We start from the raw sequence: 24,796 nt of genomic DNA on the forward strand, positions 1-24,796 counted from the left end.
TCGATGTCTATTACGGATCAATACTAAGTCAATGACAATAAATACTAAACCAATGAATAGCAAAATAATTAGTATTATTACATAAATTTTTAGATTAATTTCATCATTTGTTTTTGGTTTAATCATCAAACAGTTTGGCATAAATGGTGTCAATGTTTCAATTGATTTGCACTTTTTTAAATAAAAATGTATTATTAATATAACATTATATACTTTTTTTTTAAAAAAAAATATATCAGTAATATATTGTATTATATATTTATATATATATATATAAAATATGTTTTTAAAAAAAATACAAATACCTTTACATTTAATACAGTTTCTGGTGTAAAACAATACATGGACTGATGATTATCATTGATCAGAAACCATAGTATATAGTATTTGATATGATTTTCAGTGACAGTATCGGTCACTGAAACTAACTGTCCCAACAATTCACTGTCCAACTGATCCATCAGAAAATCGGGTCGATTTGTATTATTATATTCATTGCATTCAAATTTTATACTATTATTATTATTTGGAGATAATATTAGTTGACATTTGATTAATGTTGTGTATCTAGTGGTCCGACTGTATAACCAAAACCTTATCGATTTGTAGTCGTCGTCGTAATCATTAATATATGATTTATATACTAAAAAATTATTATCCGGAAACTTATTATTATTATTATTATTATTATTAGTATTCACATTATTATTATTATTATCCCAATTTCTAATAAAAACTGTATCAATTAGATTTCGGTAACGGCATTCAACATATATTAATAATTTCTGTTAACAAAATTAAAATTAATTAATTAATTAATTAAATTATATATAATATATATATATATATATATATTAAAGCGCTTACTATGGGCTTAATATAACATGTATAGACATCTATTATATTATTGAATACAAATCTCAATATTCCCATTAACTTAATTGATTGACTAATTACTAGTATATCAGTATTTCTACTTTCAATTAACGATACGTTTATAATCGGATTAACAGCTATCGGATATCTTATAAATAAACCGACTGTCCATTCGTATACTACTACTCTATCCGTACTATCAATTGATATCAATTGTATGTTTGAATGAAATTTATTGTAAACATCAGGTATGTCCCGCCGATACCACTGTCTGTAGACATAATAGCTATTGAATCGGCCGTTTGGTACCAACAATTGACATACAGTGTTGGTGTTGTTGTCGTTACCATTGCTTACGACATCACCAGTAATTACGACGACTGTCATCGACAACAACAGTGTTTGTATTATTATCATCAACCATATGATGACCACCGATGATGATGACGACGATGACCACAAACTTTGTAAACGATTACAAAAATAGTTGTTATTATTATTGTAATACATATTGTAATTTTCAACACTTTGAATGAGAATTTTAATAAATATTTTTTAGTTAATTAAACTTTTTTTAAAAAAAAATATCATATAATGAATTAATTATTATTATTATATTTATTATGTTTTTAATTGTTTTTAAATATTAATTATTTCATGAGATATTTCATTATTGTTTAAAACGTGCGTTAATTATAAAATTAATTTTGTACAAAATACAAAATTAAATTAGCCAGCACAGGGACCAGTAAATTAAAAAAAAAAACTAAAATAATAAATAAACTATATTATAATATTTATAATAATAAGAATATTATAAATTATTAATTAAATAAATTTCTAATGTATTACTAATGTTAATAATTGCATATTTAACCCTTGCGTGACAATAATTTTTTATATAATATTTATGATCAAAAAAAAAATATATAAAATATTTATTAAAAAAAAAATTTAATTAATCAATCAATTGTTGCAAACTTACCATCGGTTATATATATATATATAACAATTATAGGTATATCTATCATAACTCGAGTATTCAATAATACCCGAAACCCATGTTTTATTGGTATTAATTTGTATATCGTTTATTGTATTAGCAATTATGGATAAGTTTGTAATAATAATAATAATTTGTTGAAAAAATTTTCGATTTTAATAGTCTCATAAATCTATAGTTAATTTTAACTGAAATACCATATGATTTGAATCAATATTGATTTTTAATTGATATCTTTTTTATCGCTTTAAAACTAATGACAGTCAATGACAGTCAAATGCAATACAAGATTAATAGCAAAAAAAAATATTGTAATAAATTTAATTAATAAGAAAAAAGTTTGTTTTCAGCAATAGATTTAATTGAAAAAAATATCATTAAATAAATGAAAAAAATTAGTTATATATTTATATTATCTATAATTTTTTTATGATTTATTACTAATAATTCTAATTGAATTCAATTCCCGGCTATTAATTGTCGGTTCAATTGTAGTACTAAAAGGTTTCAACAATTGTTTGGATTGTTGTTGAGATAGTAGTTGTTGTTGTTGTGTTTGTTGTCGATGTCTATTACGGATCAATACTAAGTCAATGGAAATAAATACTAAACCAATGAATAGCAAAATAATTAGTATTATTACTAATATTTTTAGATTAATTTCATCATTTGGTTTCGGTTTAATCATCAAACAGTTTGGCATAAATGGTGTCAATGTTTTAGTTGAATTGCACTAAAAAAAAAAATAAATAAAAATAATATTAATATAACATTATATTTTTCTAATCAATATATACTGTATATATATACTACTATTTTTTAATTAGCTTATTATATAAATATATATAATATATAGTTAATAAAATACAAATACTTTTACTGATAATACAGTTTTTGGTAACACACAATACATGGCCTGATTATCATTGGTTAGAAACCATAGTATATAGTATTTGCCATACAATTCATGGATAGTATCGGTCACCGAAACTAACTGTCCCAACAATTCAGGGTCCAACTGATCCATCAGAAAATCGGGTCGTTTTGTATTATTATTATGTTCATTGCAATCAAGTTTTAAACCTTTATTTACGATTAGTTGACATATAATAAATGTTGTGTATCTAGTGATCGGACTATACAACCAAAACATTATCCAATAGTAGTCGTAATCATAAATATTTGGTTTGAATACTAAAAATTTATTATCCGGAAACTTATTATTATTATTATTATTATTATTATTATTAGTATCATTAATAATATCCCAATTTCTAATGAAAACTATATCAATTAGATTTGAATAATGGCATTCAACATATATATATAATTTCTGTAAATGAAAATAAAAATAAATAATTAATTAAATTAAATAATTAATTAAATTAAATAATTAATTAAATTAAATAAATAAATTAAATTAAATAATTAATTAAATTAAATAAATTAATTAAATTAAATAATTAATTAAATTAAATAATTAATTTAATTAAATAATTAATTAAATTAAATAATTAATTAAATTATATATATATATACTAAAGCGCTTACTATGGGTCTAATATAACATATATAGACATCTATTATATTAACAGATATTAATTTCAATATTCCCGATAACTTAATTGATTGACTTATTATTGGTGTTTCAGTATTTATACTTTCAATTAACGATATGTTTATAATTGGGTTATCGGTTATCGGATATTCTATATCCAAACGGACTGTCCATTCGTCTACTAATTTTGTATCCGTGCTATCCATTGATATCAATTGTATGGATGTATTAAAGTTGTTCACATGAGTTGTGTCCAACCAATAGTACCACTGTCTGTAGACATAATAGCTATTGAATCGGCCGTTTGGTGCCAATGATTGACACACATTGTTGTCGATGTTGTTGTTGTTGTCGTTACCATTGCTTACGACATCATTACCAGTGATTATGATGACTGTCATCGACAACAATAGTGATATTATTTTCAACAACCATATGATGACCACCGATGATGACGACGACGATGACCACAAACTTTGTAAACGATAACAAAAATAGTTGTTATTATTGTAATACATATTATAATTTTAAACACTTTAAATGAATATATTAATAAATATTTATAAGTTTATTAAACTTTTTAAAAAAATATAATATAATAATTATTTGAATATTATTATAATTATTATATGTTTTTAATTGTTTAGTTGAATTGTTTAAAATATTAATTATTTCATGAGATATTGTTTTATTGTTTCAAAACGTTGCGTTAATTATAAAAGTTAATTTTGTCTAATGATATAAAGTAATATATATTTTTTAAGTCTAATAAAAAAATATTTTTCAAAAAAAATCTATAGACTAATTGATAAACAATAATATAATTTTGTTAATTTTATAATTAAATCATTGAATTCAATGAATAAAATTAAAGAAAATTTATTGATTAAATAGTTAAAATTGATAATTAATAGTTAGCTAAATAATAATTTTGATTATTTATTAATTAAATATTTTTACATTAACTTCAATTTCTCGGAAAATCAATGGTTAGTTTTTTCAATGAAATAGCATACGATTTGAATCATTATTTTTTTATTGATATTTTTTTATCGCTTTAAAACTAATGACAGTCAATGACAGTCAAATGCAATACAAGATTAATAGCAAMAAAAAAAAATTGTAATAAATTTAATTAATAAGAAAAGTTTGTTTACAGCAATAGATTTAGTTAAATAACAAAACAAATAAAATATCAATAAATAAATGAAAATAATTGATTGATTTATAAATTAATATATATATATATATTAATATATTTATATTATCTATAATTTTGATGATTTTATTGACTAATATTTCTAATTGAATTCAAATCCCGGCTATTAATAGTCGATTCATTTGAAGTGCCAAACGGTTTCAACAATAATTGTTGTCCCGTTTGTTGTCGATGTCTATTACGGATCAATACTAAGTCAATGACAATAAATACTAAACCAATGAATAGCAGAATAATTAGTATTATTACAAATATTTTTAGATTAATTTCATCATAAGTTTGAGTTGTTGTCGGCTTAATCATCAAACAGTTTGGCATAAATGGTGTCAATGTTTCAATTGATTTGCACTTTTTTTTTATTAAAAAAAATGTATTATTAATATAACATTATATTTTTTATAATCAAAATATATATATTGTAATATTTGTTAATAAAATACAAATACCTTTACAGATAATACAGTTTCTGGTGACAAACAATACATGGCCTTAGTATTATTATTATCATTGATCAGAAACCATAGTATATAGTAATTGCCTAATATTAGATGATTAGTATTGCTAACTGAAACTAACTGTCCCAACAATTCCTGGTCCAACTGATCCATCAGAAAATCGGGTCGTTTTGTATTATTATTATTATATTCATTGCATTCAAGTTTTATACTATTATTATTATTATTATTATTTGTAGATAATATTAGTTGACATTTGATTAATGTTGTGTATCTAGTGATCGGACTATACAACCAAAACTTTATCCAATAGTAGTCATAATAATAAACATTTAGATTAAATACTAAAAGTTTATTATACGTAAACTTATTATTATTATTATCATTATTGTTAATATTATCCCAATTTCTAATATAAACGAAACCAATTAAATCTCTGTAACGGCACTCAACATATATAGAAAATTTCTGTAAAATTAAAAATTAAATATTTAATAAAAAAATTAATTATTTAATAAAAAAAAATTAATTATTTAATAAAAAAAAATAATTATTTAATAAAAAAAATTAATTATTTAATTAAATTATATATATATTCTCTCTCTCTCTCTCTCTCTCTCTCACTCTCTCTTTCACTCTCTCTCTCTCTCTCTCTCTCACTCTCTCTTTCACTCTCTCTCTCTCTCTTTCACTCTCTCTCTCTCTATTTCTCCAGAGAGAGAGAGAGAGAGAGAGAGAGAGAGAGAGAGTTATATATATATATAAAAGCGCTTACTTTTGGTGTAATATAGCATATATAGACATCATTAGTTAGTACAGAGTCTTTCAATATTCCCGATAACTTAATTGATTGACTTATTATTGGTTTTTCAATATTTATACTTTCAATTAACGATAGGTTTATAATCGGGTTATCGGTTATCGGATACTCTATATCCAAACGGACTGTCCATTCGTATACTAATTTTGTATCTGTGCTACTAATTGATATCAATTGTATGGATGTATTAAATCTGGGCTCATTATCGGGTCTGTCCCACCGATACCATTGTCTATAGACATAATAGCTATTGAATCGGCCGTTTGGTGCCAATGATTGACACACATTGTTGTCGATGTTGTTGTTGTTGTTGTCGTTACCATTGCTTACGACATCATTACCAGTGATTATGACGACTGTAATCGACAACAACAGTGTTATTATTATCATCAACCATATGATGACCACCGATGATGTCGATGACGACCACAAACATTGTAAACGATTACAAAAATAGTTTTTATTATTGTAATTCATATTTAATTTTCAAATCTAAAATTAATATCTAAATAAATATACTTTTATTAAACTTTTTAAAAATATAATGTATTTATTGAATATTATTATAATTATCATGTTTTTAATTGTTTAGTTGAATGTTTAAAATGTTAATTATTTTATGAAATCTATTTAATATATTTAATTTGAATCTATATCTATATCATAATAAACTAAATAAATATCTTAATAAATACTAGTTTATCCCGAGCAACATGTATAGCCGTGCAATTCTTTTACTAATTTAAAAATATTTACTATAAATAATTTGAATGAGACTTAATTTGTTTATACAACTACTACATAACCTAATGTAACAAAACTACTGAACCAATACACATTAATTCGACTAAACTTTTGAAAAATTTTAGTTTTTATATATATTTAAATAATTTTAATAAAAATTGGAAATTTAATCATTTTTGCGAAAAAAATTTGCATTTGAAAAAAATTTACAGAAATTTAACACATGTAGCTAACATGTGCCATAAACTCACACAATATAGCAAAGTGTAATTACACGACACACCAGCCTACCTGTCCCTAAAACCTACCTGAGCTCAACAAAAATTTAAAATTTCCCATAGAAATAACATTACTTTAAATAAAAATTGAAAATTTTAACACAAATTGAAAATTTTTGCATTTGAGAAAATTTTACAAAAATTTAGCACAGGTAGCTTACCTCCCGGTGCCCTGTAACTCATATAATATAGCAAAGTGTAATTACACGACACCAGCCTACCTGTCCCTAAAATCTACCTGAGCTCAATAATCATTTAAAATTTCCCATAGAAATAACATTGCTTTAAATAAAAATTGAAAATTTTAACACAAATTGAAAATTTTTGCATTTGAGAAAATTTTACAAAAATTTAGCACAGGTAGCTTACCTCCCGGTGCCCTGTAACTCATATAATATAGCAAAGTGTAATTACACGACACCAGCCTACCTGTCCCTAAAATCTACCTGAGCTCAATAATCATTTAAAATTTCCCATAGAAATAACATTGCTTTAAATAAAAATTGAAAATTTTAACACAAATTGAAAATTTTTGCATTTGAGAAAATTTTACAAAAATTTAGCACAGGTAGCTTACCTCCCGGTGCCCTGTAACTCATATAATATAGCAAAGTGTAATTACACGACACCAGCCTACCTGTCCCTAAAATCTACCTGAGCTCAATAATCATTTAAAATTTCCCATAGAAATAACATTACTTTAAATTAAAATTTAAAATATAACAATATATTTTTAGCTTTGAATTAAAAAATGGTTGTTGAGGAAGTGTGCACGCATACAAACAAACAAACAAACAAACAAACAAACAAACAAACAAACAAACAAACAGAACTATTATATTAAAGTTATGATATGTTTTATATTTTTTTTTTTAAAAATAATTGTTGTAATATAATGACAAGTATTTAAATAAATAAACATTTTAAATTAAAACATTTGAATTATTAATATAATTATTAATCATAAATAATATGTTTTTAAACAATTTATGTATTGTTTTAATCGCTATAATATATGTTAACAATCAAAACAATTAGTTATGAATAAAAACAAAATATTAAAAAAAACAAATAATAATTGATTAAATAGTTTTTTTTAAAAAATAATTTTTAATTGTTTACTACTATTAATATTATATTATATTTTTGATTATTATTAAATAATTTGGATTTTTTAATTTCCCAAATATTAATCATTGGTTTACTAGTAGTAGTAGTCTATTAGCAATCAATACTAGATTAATACAAACAAAAACAATGGCAATTGATAGCAAAACAATTAATATTATAACTAATAATTTGTTTGATTTTTTGTCATCAATTGGTTCAACAGTAATGTTGTCGTCATAGTCGTCATAGTCGTCACTATTGATCCAACAGTTTGGCAAAAACTGTGTCAATGTTTTAATTGATTTACACTTTATATATATATATATATATTTAAATAAAACCAAAATAAAAAATTATAATTTAAAAACTATAAAAATAACTTAATATATATATATATATATATATATATATATATATATATATATATAACATATATATATACCTTTACCGATAATCTAGTTTCCGGTGATAGACAATACATGGCCTTATTATTATTATCCATAAGAAACCATAGTATATAGTATTTGCCATACTTTGTATGGCTAATGCCGGTCACCGATACTAACTGTGCCAACAGTTTCCGGTCCAGCAGCTGATCGGCCAGCAAACTGTCGGGTCGTTGTTTTGGACTATAATATTCCCAGCAATACAATTGCATTGTATGAAATATACCCAAAAAAATTAGTTTACAATTGATGGCCGTAGCGTATCTAGTGATGGGACTGTACAGCCAATATACGGATGAATAATCGGTATCCGTATAAACACCGGGACTCAATACAATGTATCTGTTATCGGGAAACTTATCGGGAAACGTATTGGTAATGTTGACAATAGATTTTTTATTATAATATTGACAATAGACTTGTATAATATTAGATATCTGGGTTAGACACATCGAAAAATATATAATAATAATAATAATATAATTTTTTGGCTTAAATGTAATTTTATATTATAGACAGCCAGTAGAAAATTATTGTTTTTTTTATATGCAGTTATACACAAATAAAATGTTAGTTTTATTATTTAATTATTATTTAGTTAGGTTAGGTGTGTTTGGGTGGTTGGGTGGTGTGAGGTTAGGTTAGGTGTGTTTGAGTGTTAAAAAATTAGTTTTAGTTTTATTATTTAATTAGTATTTAGTTAGGTTAGTTTGGTGTGGGTGTGAGGTTAGGTTAGGTGTGTTTGGGTGGGTGGGGGTTGATTTGGGGACAAATTTTAAGTGAAATTTTCTACTGGCTGTCTATAATCTACATTTGTTCCGTACAGTTAATATATATATATATATACTTTATATTAAAAAATTAGGACCAAATGTAGATTATAGACAGCCAGTAGAAAATTTCACTTAAAATTTGTCCCCAAATCAACCCCCACCCACCCAAACACACCTAACCTAACCTCACACCCACCACCCCGAAACTAACCTAACTAAATAATAATTAAATAATAAAACTAAAACTAAAACTAATTTTTTAATATAAAGTATATATATATATATATTAACTGTACTAACCGTTGATTGAATATAACAATTATAGACATCTTTTCTATTGAATAAAATTCCCGAAAACTTTTTGACATTTTTATCATCATTTAGTGGCTCATCATCTCTTGTACTATCAATTAGCGATAAGTTGCCGATAATTTGGTCGCTGTTTAGCGGGTTATAATCCAAACGGACTGTCCATTCGACTACTGTATCCGAGCTACCAATTGATATCAATTGTACGGATGTCTTAAATATAGGCCTATCAGGTGTGCCCAACCGATACCATTGTCTATAGACATAATAGCTATTGAATCGGCCGTTTGGTGCCAAATCTTGACATACATTGTCGATGTTGTTGTCGTTGTCGTTACCATTGCTTTCGACGACATCACCAGTGATTATGACGACTGTCATCGACAACAGTATTACTGTCAATACAATGATGACCACCGATGATGACCAACAATAGTTGTTATACATATATATATATAGATTTGATTTTTTTTATATAATCAAATTAATTGCTAATTTTATTTATACAAAAAAAAGTCATGTAATATAATACAATTATTTGAATAATTTTAATAAATTTATACTAAATTTATACTAAATGTAAAACAATTTTATAAATTATTATTGCATAGCATAAATAATATTTAAATAATTTTAATTTTGATTGTTAAATAATTGTTGATATTGGAAATACAATGCTAATTATTATTATTATTTCATGAGATTAATATATATATATACATAAATATATATATTAATTAATAAATTTATCAAAAAATATACAGTATATTAATAATAATAAATTAATAAATTTTTAAAATAATATATTAGTTTTTTAATTAGGATAAATTCAATGATTATCATCGATGATGACCACAAACATTGTAAACGATAACAATATCTAAGATTTCTATTGTAATACATATTATAATATTTGATGTTTTTAAAAAAAAATCAATTAATTGCTATTAATTTTATTTGCTAACTAAAAAAAATTGTTGTAATATTTAAATAATTTTTTTCTGATATACCAATAAATGTTTGAAACATTTGAATTTCAATTATTATTATTATTATTATTATTATTATCATAAATAATGTTTTTTTTAAAACAATTTTTATGTATTGTTTTTAATCGCCGCTATAATAATAATTGTTGTTAATTTTAATTAAAAAGTTTGTTAAAGCAATAGATTATTATTATATTAAAAAAAAAACAATTCAATCAATAAATATGAATAAAAACTAAAATATATAACAAACCAACAAAATAATTGATTAAATAGTTAACACTAATAATGGATTTTTTTTTATATACAAAGAAAAAATTACTGAAATTAAAAATATAATTTTGATGTTTTACTACTAGTATTACACTTAATTGAATCCAATTCCCGGGTATTAATCGTCGGTTCAATAGTAGTGCCAAACGGTTTTAACGATTGTTTTGTTTGTTTTTGTTGTCGATATCTTTTAGTATTATTATTATTAACAAAAAATACTATAATAACAATAATAGCGACGAAAATAGCAATTAATAGCAAAATACTTAAAAGTATTATAACTAATATTTTTTTAATATAGTTTTCATCATTAGTTTCCGGTATTTTGTTGTCGTTATTGTCGTCACTATTGATCGGACAGTTTGGCATAAACTGTGTCAATGTTTTAATTGATTTGCACTTTAAATATATATATTTTTTTTTTAAAAAATAAAACAATATATTATAATTGATAGTTAATTATAACAAAAATAATTAATTTTAATAACATATACCGATACCTTTACCGATAATTTAGTATCAGGTGACACACAATACATAGCCTTACTATTATTGTTGATCAGAAACCATAGTATATAGTAATTGCCATACAATGCATGGCTAGTGATGTCGGTCACCGAAACTAACTGTCCTAACAATTCATGGTCTAACTGATCCATCAGAAATGCTGGTCGATTTGAACTAATTTCATGGCAATCCAATTGCATAATAAATAATATACCCGGATAATTTATCTGACAATTGATTGACGTAGCGTATCTAGTGGTTGGACTGTATAGCCAGTAAACACCCGAATAATCGGTATCGGCATAAACCCTGGGACTCAATACAATGTATGTATTATTATAATCGGGAAACTTGTCGGCATTATTGGTAATGTTTACAATAGTTTTGATATCATTGTATTGACAGTAGACATGTATAATAGATTTCTAGGGTAATTAAAAAAAAAAATCAAAAATAAATATATCATATAATTATTAGTGCAATATATATATACGGAATATATATTAATTAATTTAATTAATTTTAATTTTTAAGTATTTTAATTATAATTATTACTAACCGTTGATTGAATATAACAATTATAGACAACTTTTTCTTTGAATGAATGTTTTATAATTCCCGAAAACTTTTTGACGGTTTTATTATTAATATTATTATTATTTAGTTTCTCATCTCTTGTACTTTGAATTAACGATAAGTTTCCGATAATTTGGTCCGTGTTTTTCGGGTTATAATCTAAACGGACTGTCCATTCGGCTACTGTATCTGAGCTACCAATTGATATCAATTGTATGGATGTATTAAATTTTGGCCCAACATTAGGTGTGTCCAACCGATACCATTGTCTATAGATATAATAGCTATTGAATCGGCCGTTTGGTGCCAACTGTTGACACATATTGTTGTTGTCGTTACCATTGCTTATGACGACATTACCAGTGATTATGATGACTGTCATCAACCATATGATCATTACCACCGATGATGATGATGATGATGTCGATGATGATGATGACCATAAACTTTCTAAAAGATAATTAAGATTTCTATTTGAATACATATTCATATTTGATGTCAAAAAAAATCAATTAATTGCTAACTAAAAAAATTGTTGTAATGATATAATACTGATAAGTATTTAAATAAATAATAATTTTTTTTAATAAATGTTAAAACATTTGAATTTCAATTATTATTGTTATCATAAATAATGTTTTTAAAACAATTTATATATTGTTTTTTAATCGCTATAATAATAATAATAATTGTTGTATTGATTTATTAATTATAATTATTATCATTTCATGAGATTTATATATATAGTATATATATATATATTCAAAAAAAAATTTACTTAAATTTTATTTAATTTTCAACAAACAAAATAAAAATTACATTTAATAATACATTTACCGATAATTATAATAAACATAAAAAAAATTTTCATATATATTGTACACATTTTATAGACACTAATATATAGTATTGAATTTCAATTTCAAAAGTATATATATATATCATAAATAAAAAAGTTTTTAATTTGTATGTAATTTTTTTTTCGGGTCGACCCCTCCCCTCCCCTCCCATCCCCGGCCCCCTGGTATTAAATATCATCAGTCATAGTCATCATCATCATCGGCATCACTGCCGGTATTTTTGATTATAAATACCCGCTGTTTGATTGGTTTTCGGGTAGATATCAAGCGTTTAGTATTAGCAGTGCCGCCGACGCCGACACCATTACCGATAGGCCGGGCGGACGGCTGCCGCGGATGACGTGTCGTCGGTGAAGACGATTGCTGTAGTAGTAGTTGTTGTCGGACATCATCATCGATGGTAACCATCATTGGCGTAGAAGATGATGAATCAATGGCCATCATTACCGCCGGTAACGGCTGCTGCTGGCCTTGACATCTAGTAGTCGTGACCATCGGTGACGGCGGCGGCGGCGATAACTCATGTTTGTTGTCCGCCGCCATCACTTTGCTATCCAAATAACAATTAGTGGCCACTTGTTTGTCGGCCGACGACAATGCTTTCAATAGCTTTAAACTTCGTTCGGCTTTTGTCCACATATTTTGTTTCATTTGTCTTTCTGGCCGATGATGTCCTCTCTCTCTCTCTATCTATCTCTCGGTAATCGTGCCGTCGGGTCAGTCGGTAATTAATAAACCAATCAATCAATTAATACTTTTATTCATTCATACAATTTGTTTGTCTCTCTCTCTCTCTCTCTCTCTCTCTCTCTCTCTCTCTCTCTCTCTCTCTCTCTCTCTTTCTCTCCCAAACACACTATCTATCGGTAATAATCGTACCGTCGGTTAACTAACCAATCGGTTGATGTGTTTGTTTGACTGTTTTATTATTATTATTATTATTATTATTATTATTATTATTATTATTAGTACAGTATATTCAGGGGTTTTAAGGAAGTATAAAAAATGCCTGCCCACCCCTGGCGATGCCCATTTAAATAAAATGCCCAGGCATTTTGGGCATCTACTTTATTTTCATTAAAATTTTTAATTGCAAATTAAAATCAATTATATATATATTTTTTTTAAAAATAATAATGTAATTTAATGTTTTTTTTATGGTATTAAATTAAATTTACAATTAATATTTATTATTAATAATATAATTACTCTTTAATTAAAGTTATACAAACAAATATATGGATAGAAATAATGTTTTATAAATTAATTTTTAAAAAATATAAAATCATTACATGACAGATATTTTTGCAATAAAAAATTTGGCATCTATTGTTTATGACTGTCATTTATTTATTTTTTTAAAAACCCTGATTATAGTATTATTAACTATTAACTATTGACTATACAGTTCCTAATTTTTAGTTATTTATTTTTTTTATTTAAAATATCTAACCGTTAGTAATAGTTAGAAATATATTGTACTAATAAAAATAAATTATAATATAAATACAGTATTACTAACTAATAGTTTATTAATAATAATAATAATAATAATAATAGTTTATTTATAGTTGAATAAATTAATATTATATTACTATTCAATATTACTATAATTACTATATTATATATAGGGTTGGAAAAATACAATGTTTTTATTTGTTGGAAATTTTGAATTTGTTTGTATAAATACTATGTTTTTTTTAAAAAAAATTTTTTGACAAATATATATATTTTTAATTAAAACAAATAAATTATTACTAAATAATAAACAAATATGGTTTTTATTTTAATTGATAAGTAAATGTAGAAAAATTATATTTATCATATATATATATATACATGTATTGTCAATATTAATATTATTATATTATTACTATATATATATCGTATATATAATATATATGTTTGTGTATATATATATATATATAAAGTATTTATTTATTAAATATACAACAACAACAAAAAACTAAATTACATAAATTTATATTTATTAAAAAAACCATATTTAATAACTAAAAAAAAAAAATTTAAAACCCCCTCCAACTCCCACTAATTCAAAGCTCAGGTATGCTATTAGTACCGCTAATAATACTTCAACTAATACTGACTGACAATACTAAAGGTACTGTATATACGGTATATATATAAACTAAAATAATAATAATAATAATAATATCAATGATATTATCAACACATATACACAAACACATAGATAATGGCCGGCGCCGTAGTAGTCGTCCGCCACCGAAACCGTTTATAGTGGGCGGCAATGATGCCCAACCGGGTGCCTATCCGTGGATGGCCGCCATAATGGATCGGACACACGGCCCGATGCCCTGGTGTGGCGGTTCGCTAATTACCAGACAGTTTATACTAACGGCTGCCCATTGTTTCGATATTAGCTATACTATCAATGATATATCAGTCATATTAGGTGGTTATTGGTTCAAACCAGATGGTAGTGGTGGTGGTGGTGCTGGTAGTACTAAGCACCGGGTTGACCATATTATCAGCCATCCTGGCTATAATAGCCATACAAAACTACATGATATAGCATTGGTTAAGCTAAGAGCACCGGTAGATAGTAGTAGTAGTAGTGGTGGTTTTCGGCCAATAAAACTCACACTATTGGATAGCTATGAGGGACAGTCGGTTCGTGTATTGGGTTGGGGTCTAACCCAGAATCCATCAGTCGATAGTCAGGCTAAACAAAGTGAATTACTACAGGAACTGGATCTCCAGGTCTGGAACAATGTGGACTGTAGTCGTGAAATTGAAGCGTTTGGCGACGGCATAGTCATAGTACCGACTATGTTGTGCGCCGGTGGCCGTGACCAGGGAGGTCAAGATGCCTGTCAGCATGATTCGGGCGGACCATTGTTTACGATTGTTGTAGACGACAACAATGGACAGCTACTACCGGTGCTCGTTGGTGTTGTATCCGCTGGTATTGATTGTGGTTTGCCACGTATGCCTGGTATCTATACCCGGGTTAACCAGTATATCGATTGGATTAATCAATCGATGATAAGATATGACTGACATACCGGTGCCATACATATATAAATTTATATATATATATATATATATAACTATATAACTATTAATTGCTACAAACAGTATATCAAACTAGCAATTAATAGTTAATAACTATTAAATTATTCATATTTAAAAAAAATATAATTTCTACTATATATAGTTGAATATACTGTATATACAGTATATGTATTTAAAAATAAACTTAATTTATTAATGAGAAAATATTTTCATATTTTTTTTGCTTAAACTATTTTTTTAAAGTTATTAAATATTTATTTAGTAATGCTTAATTTGAATAATAATAATAATAATAATAATAATAAATTGAAAATTTGTTATTATAAATGTTATAAATATTAAAGTGAAAACTTACGTGAAATATGTTTTTAATAATTTTTTTTATTAAATAAATAATATTCATATTTAATGATAAATATCTTAATTTTATCTAATAATTATTAAATAATTTACATTTTATTAAGTTTTGAAAATTTTTTACTGAATATTTATGTAAATGTAAAATAAATTTAAGTAATATTTATTTTTTTAAAAATTATTTATTAAATATCAATTTAAATATTATATATGAAAAAATTGCATAAATCATAAAACACTAGCTTTTAATGGTTAATAGTTTACCTTGAATAATTAAACACACACACACACACATACATACATACATACATACATACATACATACATACATGCACATACATACACATATACAACCACACATACATACACATATACAACCACACATATATACACAGACATACACACACATACATACACATACACACACACATACATACACACACATACACACTCATACAAAATTATATAAATAAATTAAATACATATATTTTTTATTAGTAAAATATTTAATATTAATTTCTAAATCAAAAAATTTATTAAAAATTAATTTTGTGTGTGTGTGTGTGTTATTGTACTTTACATCATGTTATTAATAATAAATAATATAATTATTAATAATATTTTACAAATAAATATTTTACTAATAATTTCTAGTAGTAGTAGTATTAGTTGTATGGGACGGGAGGTACAGTATATATGATATATATTTTTGTAAAAAAATTAAATTATATTTATTTAGTCTTTTTTAAACAAATTAAATATCTATATATATATCTACTAATACTACTATAGAATAGTACCAAACGTCCGGTCAATATTATACAAGAGGTTATGGGCGGTTACGATGCGGACAGGGAGGCACACGGCTGGATGGCCGCCATTATGGACAGGCCATCGCATGGCCCGATGCCATGGTGTGGCGGTTCGCTAGTATCGGCCCGGTATGTACTGACGGCTGCCCATTGTTTCGATCAGTTAAGCTCATCACTGGACAACATAACTGTCCAGTTGGGTGCGCATAAATTTCGGACCCGTTTATTAGATTTCAATCAGCAATCGGGTAGTAGTGAGCACCGGGTTGATAGTGTAATCAAACATCCGGCCTATGATACGGATACTAAACTCAATGATATAGCATTGGTTAAGTTGAGAGAACCGGTAGCTAAACTTTCCGATACAGTTATAGCTATAACTATTGATGATAATAGTATGGGGACCTATGAGGGACAGTCGGTTCGTGTATTGGGTTGGGGTCTAACCCAGGATCCAGTCTACCGGTCGGCCAAACAAAGCGAAATACTACAGGAACTGGTGATCCGTGTCTGGAATAATACTGACTGCGGCCGTGAAGTCCAAGCATTTACCGATGAGATAGTCATCGGGGATAGTATGCTATGCGCCGGCGGTGATAAACAGGGAGGTCGCGATGCCTGTCAACACGATTCGGGCGGTCCGCTGATACATATGCGCGGAAATCTGTGGCCAATACTTATCGGTATTGTTACCGCTGGTATTGGCTGCGGTATGCCTCGTATGCCCGGTATTTATACACGAGTCGGTTATTATGCCGATTGGATTAATCAGACGATGCATCAGGGTGATACAGGTGCCCATAATAATAATAATAATAATATAACGGTGCCCATAACTACTGGCAATTAGTATACAGTATAGTGTAGATAGTAATCATTATTAAAAATAAAATAATTAATTAAATGTTATCATAATTATGTATTTATATATATAAATAAACTAAAAAAAATATTATATTTTCTAAGTAATAGTTTATTTATAGTTATTATCTATTATTTGTATATAAAATTTTTTTTTGTAATTATTTTAAATTATTATTATTATTTTTTAAATAATTATGATGATGATGAATTTGTTTGTACTCTATATTTTACCTTGAATATAATAATTACATATATATATTAATATTTATAAATTATCAATTAATAATTTTTTTTTTAAAAAATACATACAAGTACAATTATTTAAATAAAACATTATATTTATACAGTAAATGTTTTATTTATAAATTATAAAAAACTAAACATATAGTATATTACTGTTGAATAATAACTAAATTAAAATATTAGTATTTGAATAATAATAATAATAATAATAATAATAATAATAATAATGTTATTAACAAATAATATTCATATAATTTGTATTTTAATTGTATTAAATATATTATTAATAATACTATTATTAATTAATAGCACACATCAGGTACAGTGCAATTAAATTATTATTAATTATTATTATTTTAATTAATTAATTTATTTTCAAAAAATTAATAATTAATTTCAAAAGTCTAATAAAATACCAGTCATTGTCAATATACCCTATGTTTTGGGCGGTCGTAATGCTGGCCGACATACATATCGATGGATGGCCGCTATCATGGATCGGCCATCCCATGGCCCGATGCCCTGGTGTGGCGGTTCGCTAATAGCGGCCCAGTATGTACTGACCGCAGCCCATTGTTTCGATCAGTTAAGCTCACCCATAGACAACCTAACTGTCCGATTGGGTGCACATACATTCAAATCATCATCGATGATGAGTGTTAACCATAAGGAAACGGGTAGTAGTAGTAGTAGTAGTAATGAGTACCGGATTGATCAGGTAGTCATACATCCCGGCTATGATACGGATACTAAACTCAATGATATAGCATTGGTTAAGCTAAAGGTGCCGCAGCCGTCGGGTAGGAGTGTAGTATTTGATAACAACAATATTATGCCCATAATTATACATAAGTCTAATAACAATGATAGCTATGAGGGACAGTCGGTTCGTGTATTGGGTTGGGGTCTAACCGAGGATCCAGTATACAAATCGGCCAAACAAAGCGAAATACTACAGGAACTGGTGATCCGTGTCTGGAATAATACGGATTGTAGTCGTGAAGTCCAGGCGTTTACCGATGAGATAGTCATTGGGGACAGTATGCTGTGCGCCGGCGGCGATGAACAGGGAGGTCGCGATGCCTGTCAACACGATTCGGGCGGTCCGCTGATACATATGAGCGGAAATCTTTGGCCAGTACTTATCGGTATAGTTACCGCAGGTATTGGCTGCGGTATGCCTCGTATGCCCGGTATATACACACGTGTCGGCTATTATACCGATTGGATTAATCAGGTGTTAAATAGTACCGATAATAATGGTAATGATTATCATAATACCAGTGCTCCATAACTGACAAACCATAACCAGTTTGACTATATGTTTGAAAACTATTATAATTATATATATATATTTGAAATAACAAACAAAACTAAAAATACAACAATAATATTAAAAAACTATTGAATAAAAAATTATTATTAATTAATTGATATTTTTATTAATTATATAAAACTATTTATATAAAATATAGATGAATAGTAAAAATTATAGTTAAATAATAATTAAATATAAAAAAATTATGTTAGATTAGTAATTAACTAAATAGAGTAAAAAAATTATAATTAGTTAAATTTAAAAATTTAAGTTAATTTTTTTAAAAAAATATAGAAATAATTAACTAATTAATTTTACATCCAATTAAAAATTTATTATTTAAAGTCTATTGATATATATATATAAAACAAAAAATCATATTTTATTTAACTATTAGTATTATATTACTGTAATAATAATAATAATAATCAAAAATACAGTATATGTTTGCCAATAATGTTAATAAACATTGAAAAAAAAAATTATTTCATTGCATTGCATACTGTAATTGTACAGTAAATGTGTGATTACTGATTGTATTTAATAATACAAATAAATATATTTCAACAAAAAATTATCAAAAATTAAACAGTTATTTTCAACAAAAATTTAATTTGTATAGTGATTTTATTATCAAAAAATAAATAAATTATCATTTATTAATATTTTGATTAATTTAAACAAAACAGTGTATAATAAAAATTTTAAAAAGTTTAATTTGAATTAAAGTTTAAAAAAATAATTAATTTCAATTAAATAATTATTTATTTATTTACTTACGGGATCAATTAATAAAATCATAAAGGTAATAATTATGTTTAATTATATAATTTACGTACTAATAAATAATTATTTTTAAAAATAATAATATTATTTAACTATTTAATTTATTTGATTTGATGTTATTATGCTTTTTATATGAATTTATATTTTACTTTTATATTAACTTATAATAATTATAATAATAATAATGTTTTAATGTTATTATTTAATTTATTGTTTATTAAGTTCAATACTAATTTAATATTATATTAAATTGATATTTAGCTTTTAATTTGTTTTTGTTTTAAATTTTGTAAGTTGATACTATATTTATTTATATTGAAATCAAATACAGTATATAATTTATATATATATATGGTTAGCAACAAAAAAAAATTATTCCATATTTAAATATATATATATTTATAAATAGTATTGTTTTAAATACATTCATAATGTAATTATATTTTTGTAATTTTATTTTTGATAGTATAATATATGTATATCGTATTTACACTTTATAGTCAAATTTTAAAATTATATTTAAGCAGAAATTTGTTATCTTTAATAAATATTATTTTAAGATAATAATTTTATTCAAAATTTAATACAAATAATATTAATTAGTGAAAATAATTTTATTATTAATAATTAGTATTATTAATCAAATTTTAGTTAATTTAATGCAATAGATATTTTTTAATTGTTTATATTATACAATTGTGTTTATATGATAAACACAATAAATCATAAGTTGTTTTAATAATAATAACAATAATTAATAATTATATAAATATTTTAATTTATAATAAATACCTGTATATTATTAATGATAAAATAAATATATTATTAATATTAGGAATTTATAATAATTATTTAAATTATATGTTAGTATTGATAGAAAAAATTATTTATTTAATATAAACACCAGTAATAATTGTATAGTTTTATTACTACTATTAATTATTACAATTATTAGCATAATAATAAAATATAATAATATTGTACTTAAATTATTGTTTACATATATATAATTTATCATATATTTAATAATTTATCAAATATATATATATATATATATTGAATTTAGTAGTAATATAATATGTTAGATAAAAATTATTATATTTATTTACATAATAATAATAATAATACTAGTAATAGTATATAACAATAATATTTTTTTGATGATTATATGATAAATAAATATTATATTTATTCAAACAATTTTTTTATAAGTATTATTATTATTATTATTATTATTATTATTATTACGTAAATATTAAATTTTTTTAGCTAAAGTACTAGAAATACTAATAATAATAATAAATTTTTGTGACGCCTGTATGTATAGACATATGATATTTCTTTTTAAAAATACATTAATAAATTCAACACACAATTATGTCATTTAATAATAATTTTTGTTACCAATTAGCCAATAGGAGACAAGCTATCTAACCAAACCTACCTGTCCGGCCCTCAATTATTATCAAATGATTTTATTTACAAAAAAAAAATATTATAACAAAAACAAAAAAAATTATTAGCGAAAAACGTAAACCTAATTATAATAAAAATATCATTAAATACTAAATTGAAAAATAATAACCAGAAAAAAACATTTTATGTTAATATAATAATAATCACGATTTTTAGATAAAAAATAATATATATATATATATATATACTGGATATCTATATATTTAATATATACTGTATATATATATATATATAATTGTGACATATATTAAATTTAAATAAAAACAAAAAGTTCATATGATATTTTATTTTTAGAAAAATTGTGTATGCTTAATTATTATTTTTTGTACATATATATCATATACATATATACACACACAATACAGTATATATACTGTCTATATATATATATATATAATGATTATGTGATATGAATTATTAACAAAAAAAATAATATTTTAAAAAATTCAAAAAATTTGTGTGTTATTTAATTTTAGCAACAATTAAAAAAAATATTTTATCAAATATATGTGTAATTTTTTTTGTTGGTTTAAATTTTTTCAACAAAAAATCAACCTTGACAATTTTTTTTAGTATTAGTATCAATAGTATTATATATATATTATGATGTTGTAAAAATATACTAGTATATATATTGTATGTAAAATTTCACAATTTATTTTTTTTTTGAAAATCTAAAAACTAGTACATATAGTACTCAAAAAAATTTTATTTTAATTTTTAAATTTTGTTTTTTGTGTGTTAATATTGAAATATTTTAGTATAACATTTAAAACAACAACAAAAAAAGTTTAATTAACATAAAATATTTTTTGATTTTATTATACATATATATTATAGTAAATATTATTTATATTATAATCATTACCAGTGGAAAATAATATATATATATATATATATAATTTTTTGCATTAAAAAATTAACATTATCATCATTAATATTATTATTATTATTAACTAATAATAATACTATCATATTTGTACTTGTTAATTTTTCAAGTAACCTTCATATAAACTTGAAAATATAAACCTTTTTTGTATGTATGGAAAAATTAATTAATTAATTTTATTATTGCAACTAAAATTTTTTTAAGTTATTTAATAAATTATATTTTATGATCACAATTGTCACAAATTAGTTTATTAATATAATATAGTGTGTGTTTATATTTTAGTGTCCAGGTCAAATCAATTTGTAAACAGTATGTAAACTAATTATTTATATATTTTTAATTTTAAAATTTATTTTTATATCAATATTAATTTATTTATTATATTATAGTATGTTTATTATAATTATTTATTTTTTTTAAATAATTAATTAATTACTAATATATAATATATTTATAATTACAATCTAATGATTATATATTAGTTTTAATAATGTTTAAAATTACTTAATATTTAAAAAAATATATTTTATTTAGTAATATAATAGTAGATAAAATTGTATAATATTTTTTTTATTGTTAAAAATATCGTATTTATAAAAATTTCTAATAACTTTTTTTTTAAAAAAAAGTTATTAAAGTTTAAATTAAAGTTTTTTAAAAATATATATATTAAACATTATAGAGAAAAGTATATATTGTTTTTAGTTATTAAAAGTTATTTTTTCATTTAGTTTATTTTTAAAAAAAATATATATAACTAAAATTTTTATTTTTTAATTATTTTTTTGTTTACAGATTATTTTCTTGCAAAATAATAATAATAATAAAAAATAATAATAATTTCAACAACAACAACAAAAAAACTTACTTTATTTGATTGCATAATATTTTGGAAAAAACAACAACAAAAACAACAAATAATTTTTATCAGAAAAATAGTTTTTTTATTTTTTAAAAAAATAGATTATTTACTAAATATATACAGTATATATAGTATATATATATAGTATAGTGTATATATAGTATATTATTAGACTATTTTAAGATTAGTTTATTTTCTATTAGTGTTTAAAAAAAAATATAATAAATAATTAGATTATTATTATTATTTGTTTTGTCGATAATATTAGAGTTAAGTAGTAGTAGTAGTAGTAGTAGTAGTAATAGTAATATAATTATATTTAGAAATATTATATATATATATACAGATAACTACCGATTTTCATCCTAATTATTATTATTATTATTGATATTTAAGGACCAAAATCATGAATTCAATTGATAATAATTTGACGACAATTTTATTAGAAAATTCTGTATTACATAATCCGATTCTCAAGATTAATGATAATAATAAAGCAAATATCGTAAGTTTTTTTTTATAAATAATATTATTTATCTAATTATTACATATATATATATAACTATAGAGATAAATACATAACAACAACAACGAAAATAAAAGATTAAATAAAAAGATTATTATTTTCATTCCCGATATATATATATATAATCAGTAAATCTATATAATATTAAATTAGTATTACTATTAGTAAGTTTTTTTCCATACAATATATACTGTATTACAAATACATTAGTATAACAATATATATAAAATCAATAGACATTTAGTATATATATATATATTGTATATAATCATTATTTTTAATTAAATTTAATTCCCCATAGAAAGCAGACAATGATAATAATAATAAAAACATATAATAAAATAATAATAATAAAAATAAAACAAACTATAATTTAAGTTATAAAATTGAATATAAATTTTCATTTATTTTGCTAACAAAAAAAAATTATTTTACACATTATTTCTAATTATAATATACTTAAATATATATTATATATAATTTTATCTCTCTCTCTCTCTCTCTCTCTCTCTGTCTCTCTGTCTCTCTCTCTGTCTCTCTCTCTGTCTCTCTCTCTCTCTGTCTCTCTCTTTCTCTCTCTCTCTCTCTCTCTCTCTCTCTCTCTCTCTCTCTCTCTCTCTCTCTCTCTCTACATATGCTATAATGAAATCCAACCAAAAATAAAAAATCAAATAAATATAATAATAATAATAATAAACTATTAAATCATAGATTAAAAGTCTAACCAATGATCTGAAGCTAACAAAACAGACATTAATAAAAGTAAAATCGGTATTCATTGAGGAAATGGATAGAGGACTGGCACTG

At 23.7% G+C, this 24,796-nt stretch overlaps 4 protein-coding genes across 4 annotated transcripts in view; all 4 read left to right on the top strand.

Annotated features, from left to right (window-relative positions):
- Window positions 1-14,794: 14,794 nt before the first annotated feature.
- On the top strand, window positions 14,795-15,845 carry LOC128961706 (venom peptide isomerase heavy chain-like). Its single transcript, XM_054307969.1, has 2 exons — window positions 14,795-14,918; window positions 15,009-15,845. Exons 1-2 carry the CDS (start codon window positions 14,864-14,866, stop codon window positions 15,836-15,838), a joined length of 885 nt encoding a protein of 294 aa, XP_054163944.1. The 5' UTR covers window positions 14,795-14,863; the 3' UTR covers window positions 15,839-15,845.
- A 1,010-nt stretch (window positions 15,846-16,855) lies between these two features.
- On the top strand, window positions 16,856-17,872 carry LOC128961957 (trypsin-3-like). The gene is made up of 2 exons (XM_054308301.1): window positions 16,856-16,895; window positions 17,003-17,872. Exons 1-2 carry the CDS (start codon window positions 16,884-16,886, stop codon window positions 17,870-17,872), a joined length of 882 nt encoding a protein of 293 aa, XP_054164276.1. The 5' UTR covers window positions 16,856-16,883.
- Window positions 17,873-18,640: 768 nt separating this feature from the next.
- LOC128961891 (serine protease 41-like) lies at window positions 18,641-23,757 on the top strand (the record flags this gene model as incomplete). The annotated part of the gene is made up of 2 exons (XM_054308201.1): window positions 18,641-19,368; window positions 23,739-23,757. Coding segments are annotated over exons 1-2 (741 nt in total), but the record flags the coding sequence as incomplete, so codon positions are not given.
- A 143-nt stretch (window positions 23,758-23,900) lies between these two features.
- LOC128961965 (hexokinase-1-like) overlaps window positions 23,901-24,796 on the top strand; it is an 8,202-nt gene continuing 7,306 nt past the window's right edge. Inside the window, exons 1-2 of the mRNA XM_054308311.1 lie at window positions 23,901-23,968; window positions 24,701-24,796. The exon at window positions 24,701-24,796 is cut by the window's right edge and continues 285 nt beyond it. Of these exons, the coding sequence (XP_054164286.1) occupies window positions 24,776-24,796 (21 nt within the window). The 5' untranslated portion in view covers window positions 23,901-23,968; window positions 24,701-24,775. The remainder of the gene's footprint in view (window positions 23,969-24,700) is intronic.

This window comes from Oppia nitens, unplaced genomic scaffold, assembly GCF_028296485.1.
Source record: "Oppia nitens isolate AA-2021 unplaced genomic scaffold, nextdenovo-longstitch-racon4-pilon3 scaffold14_pilon_pilon_pilon, whole genome shotgun sequence".
Lineage (NCBI taxonomy): Eukaryota > Metazoa > Arthropoda > Arachnida > Sarcoptiformes > Oppiidae > Oppia > Oppia nitens.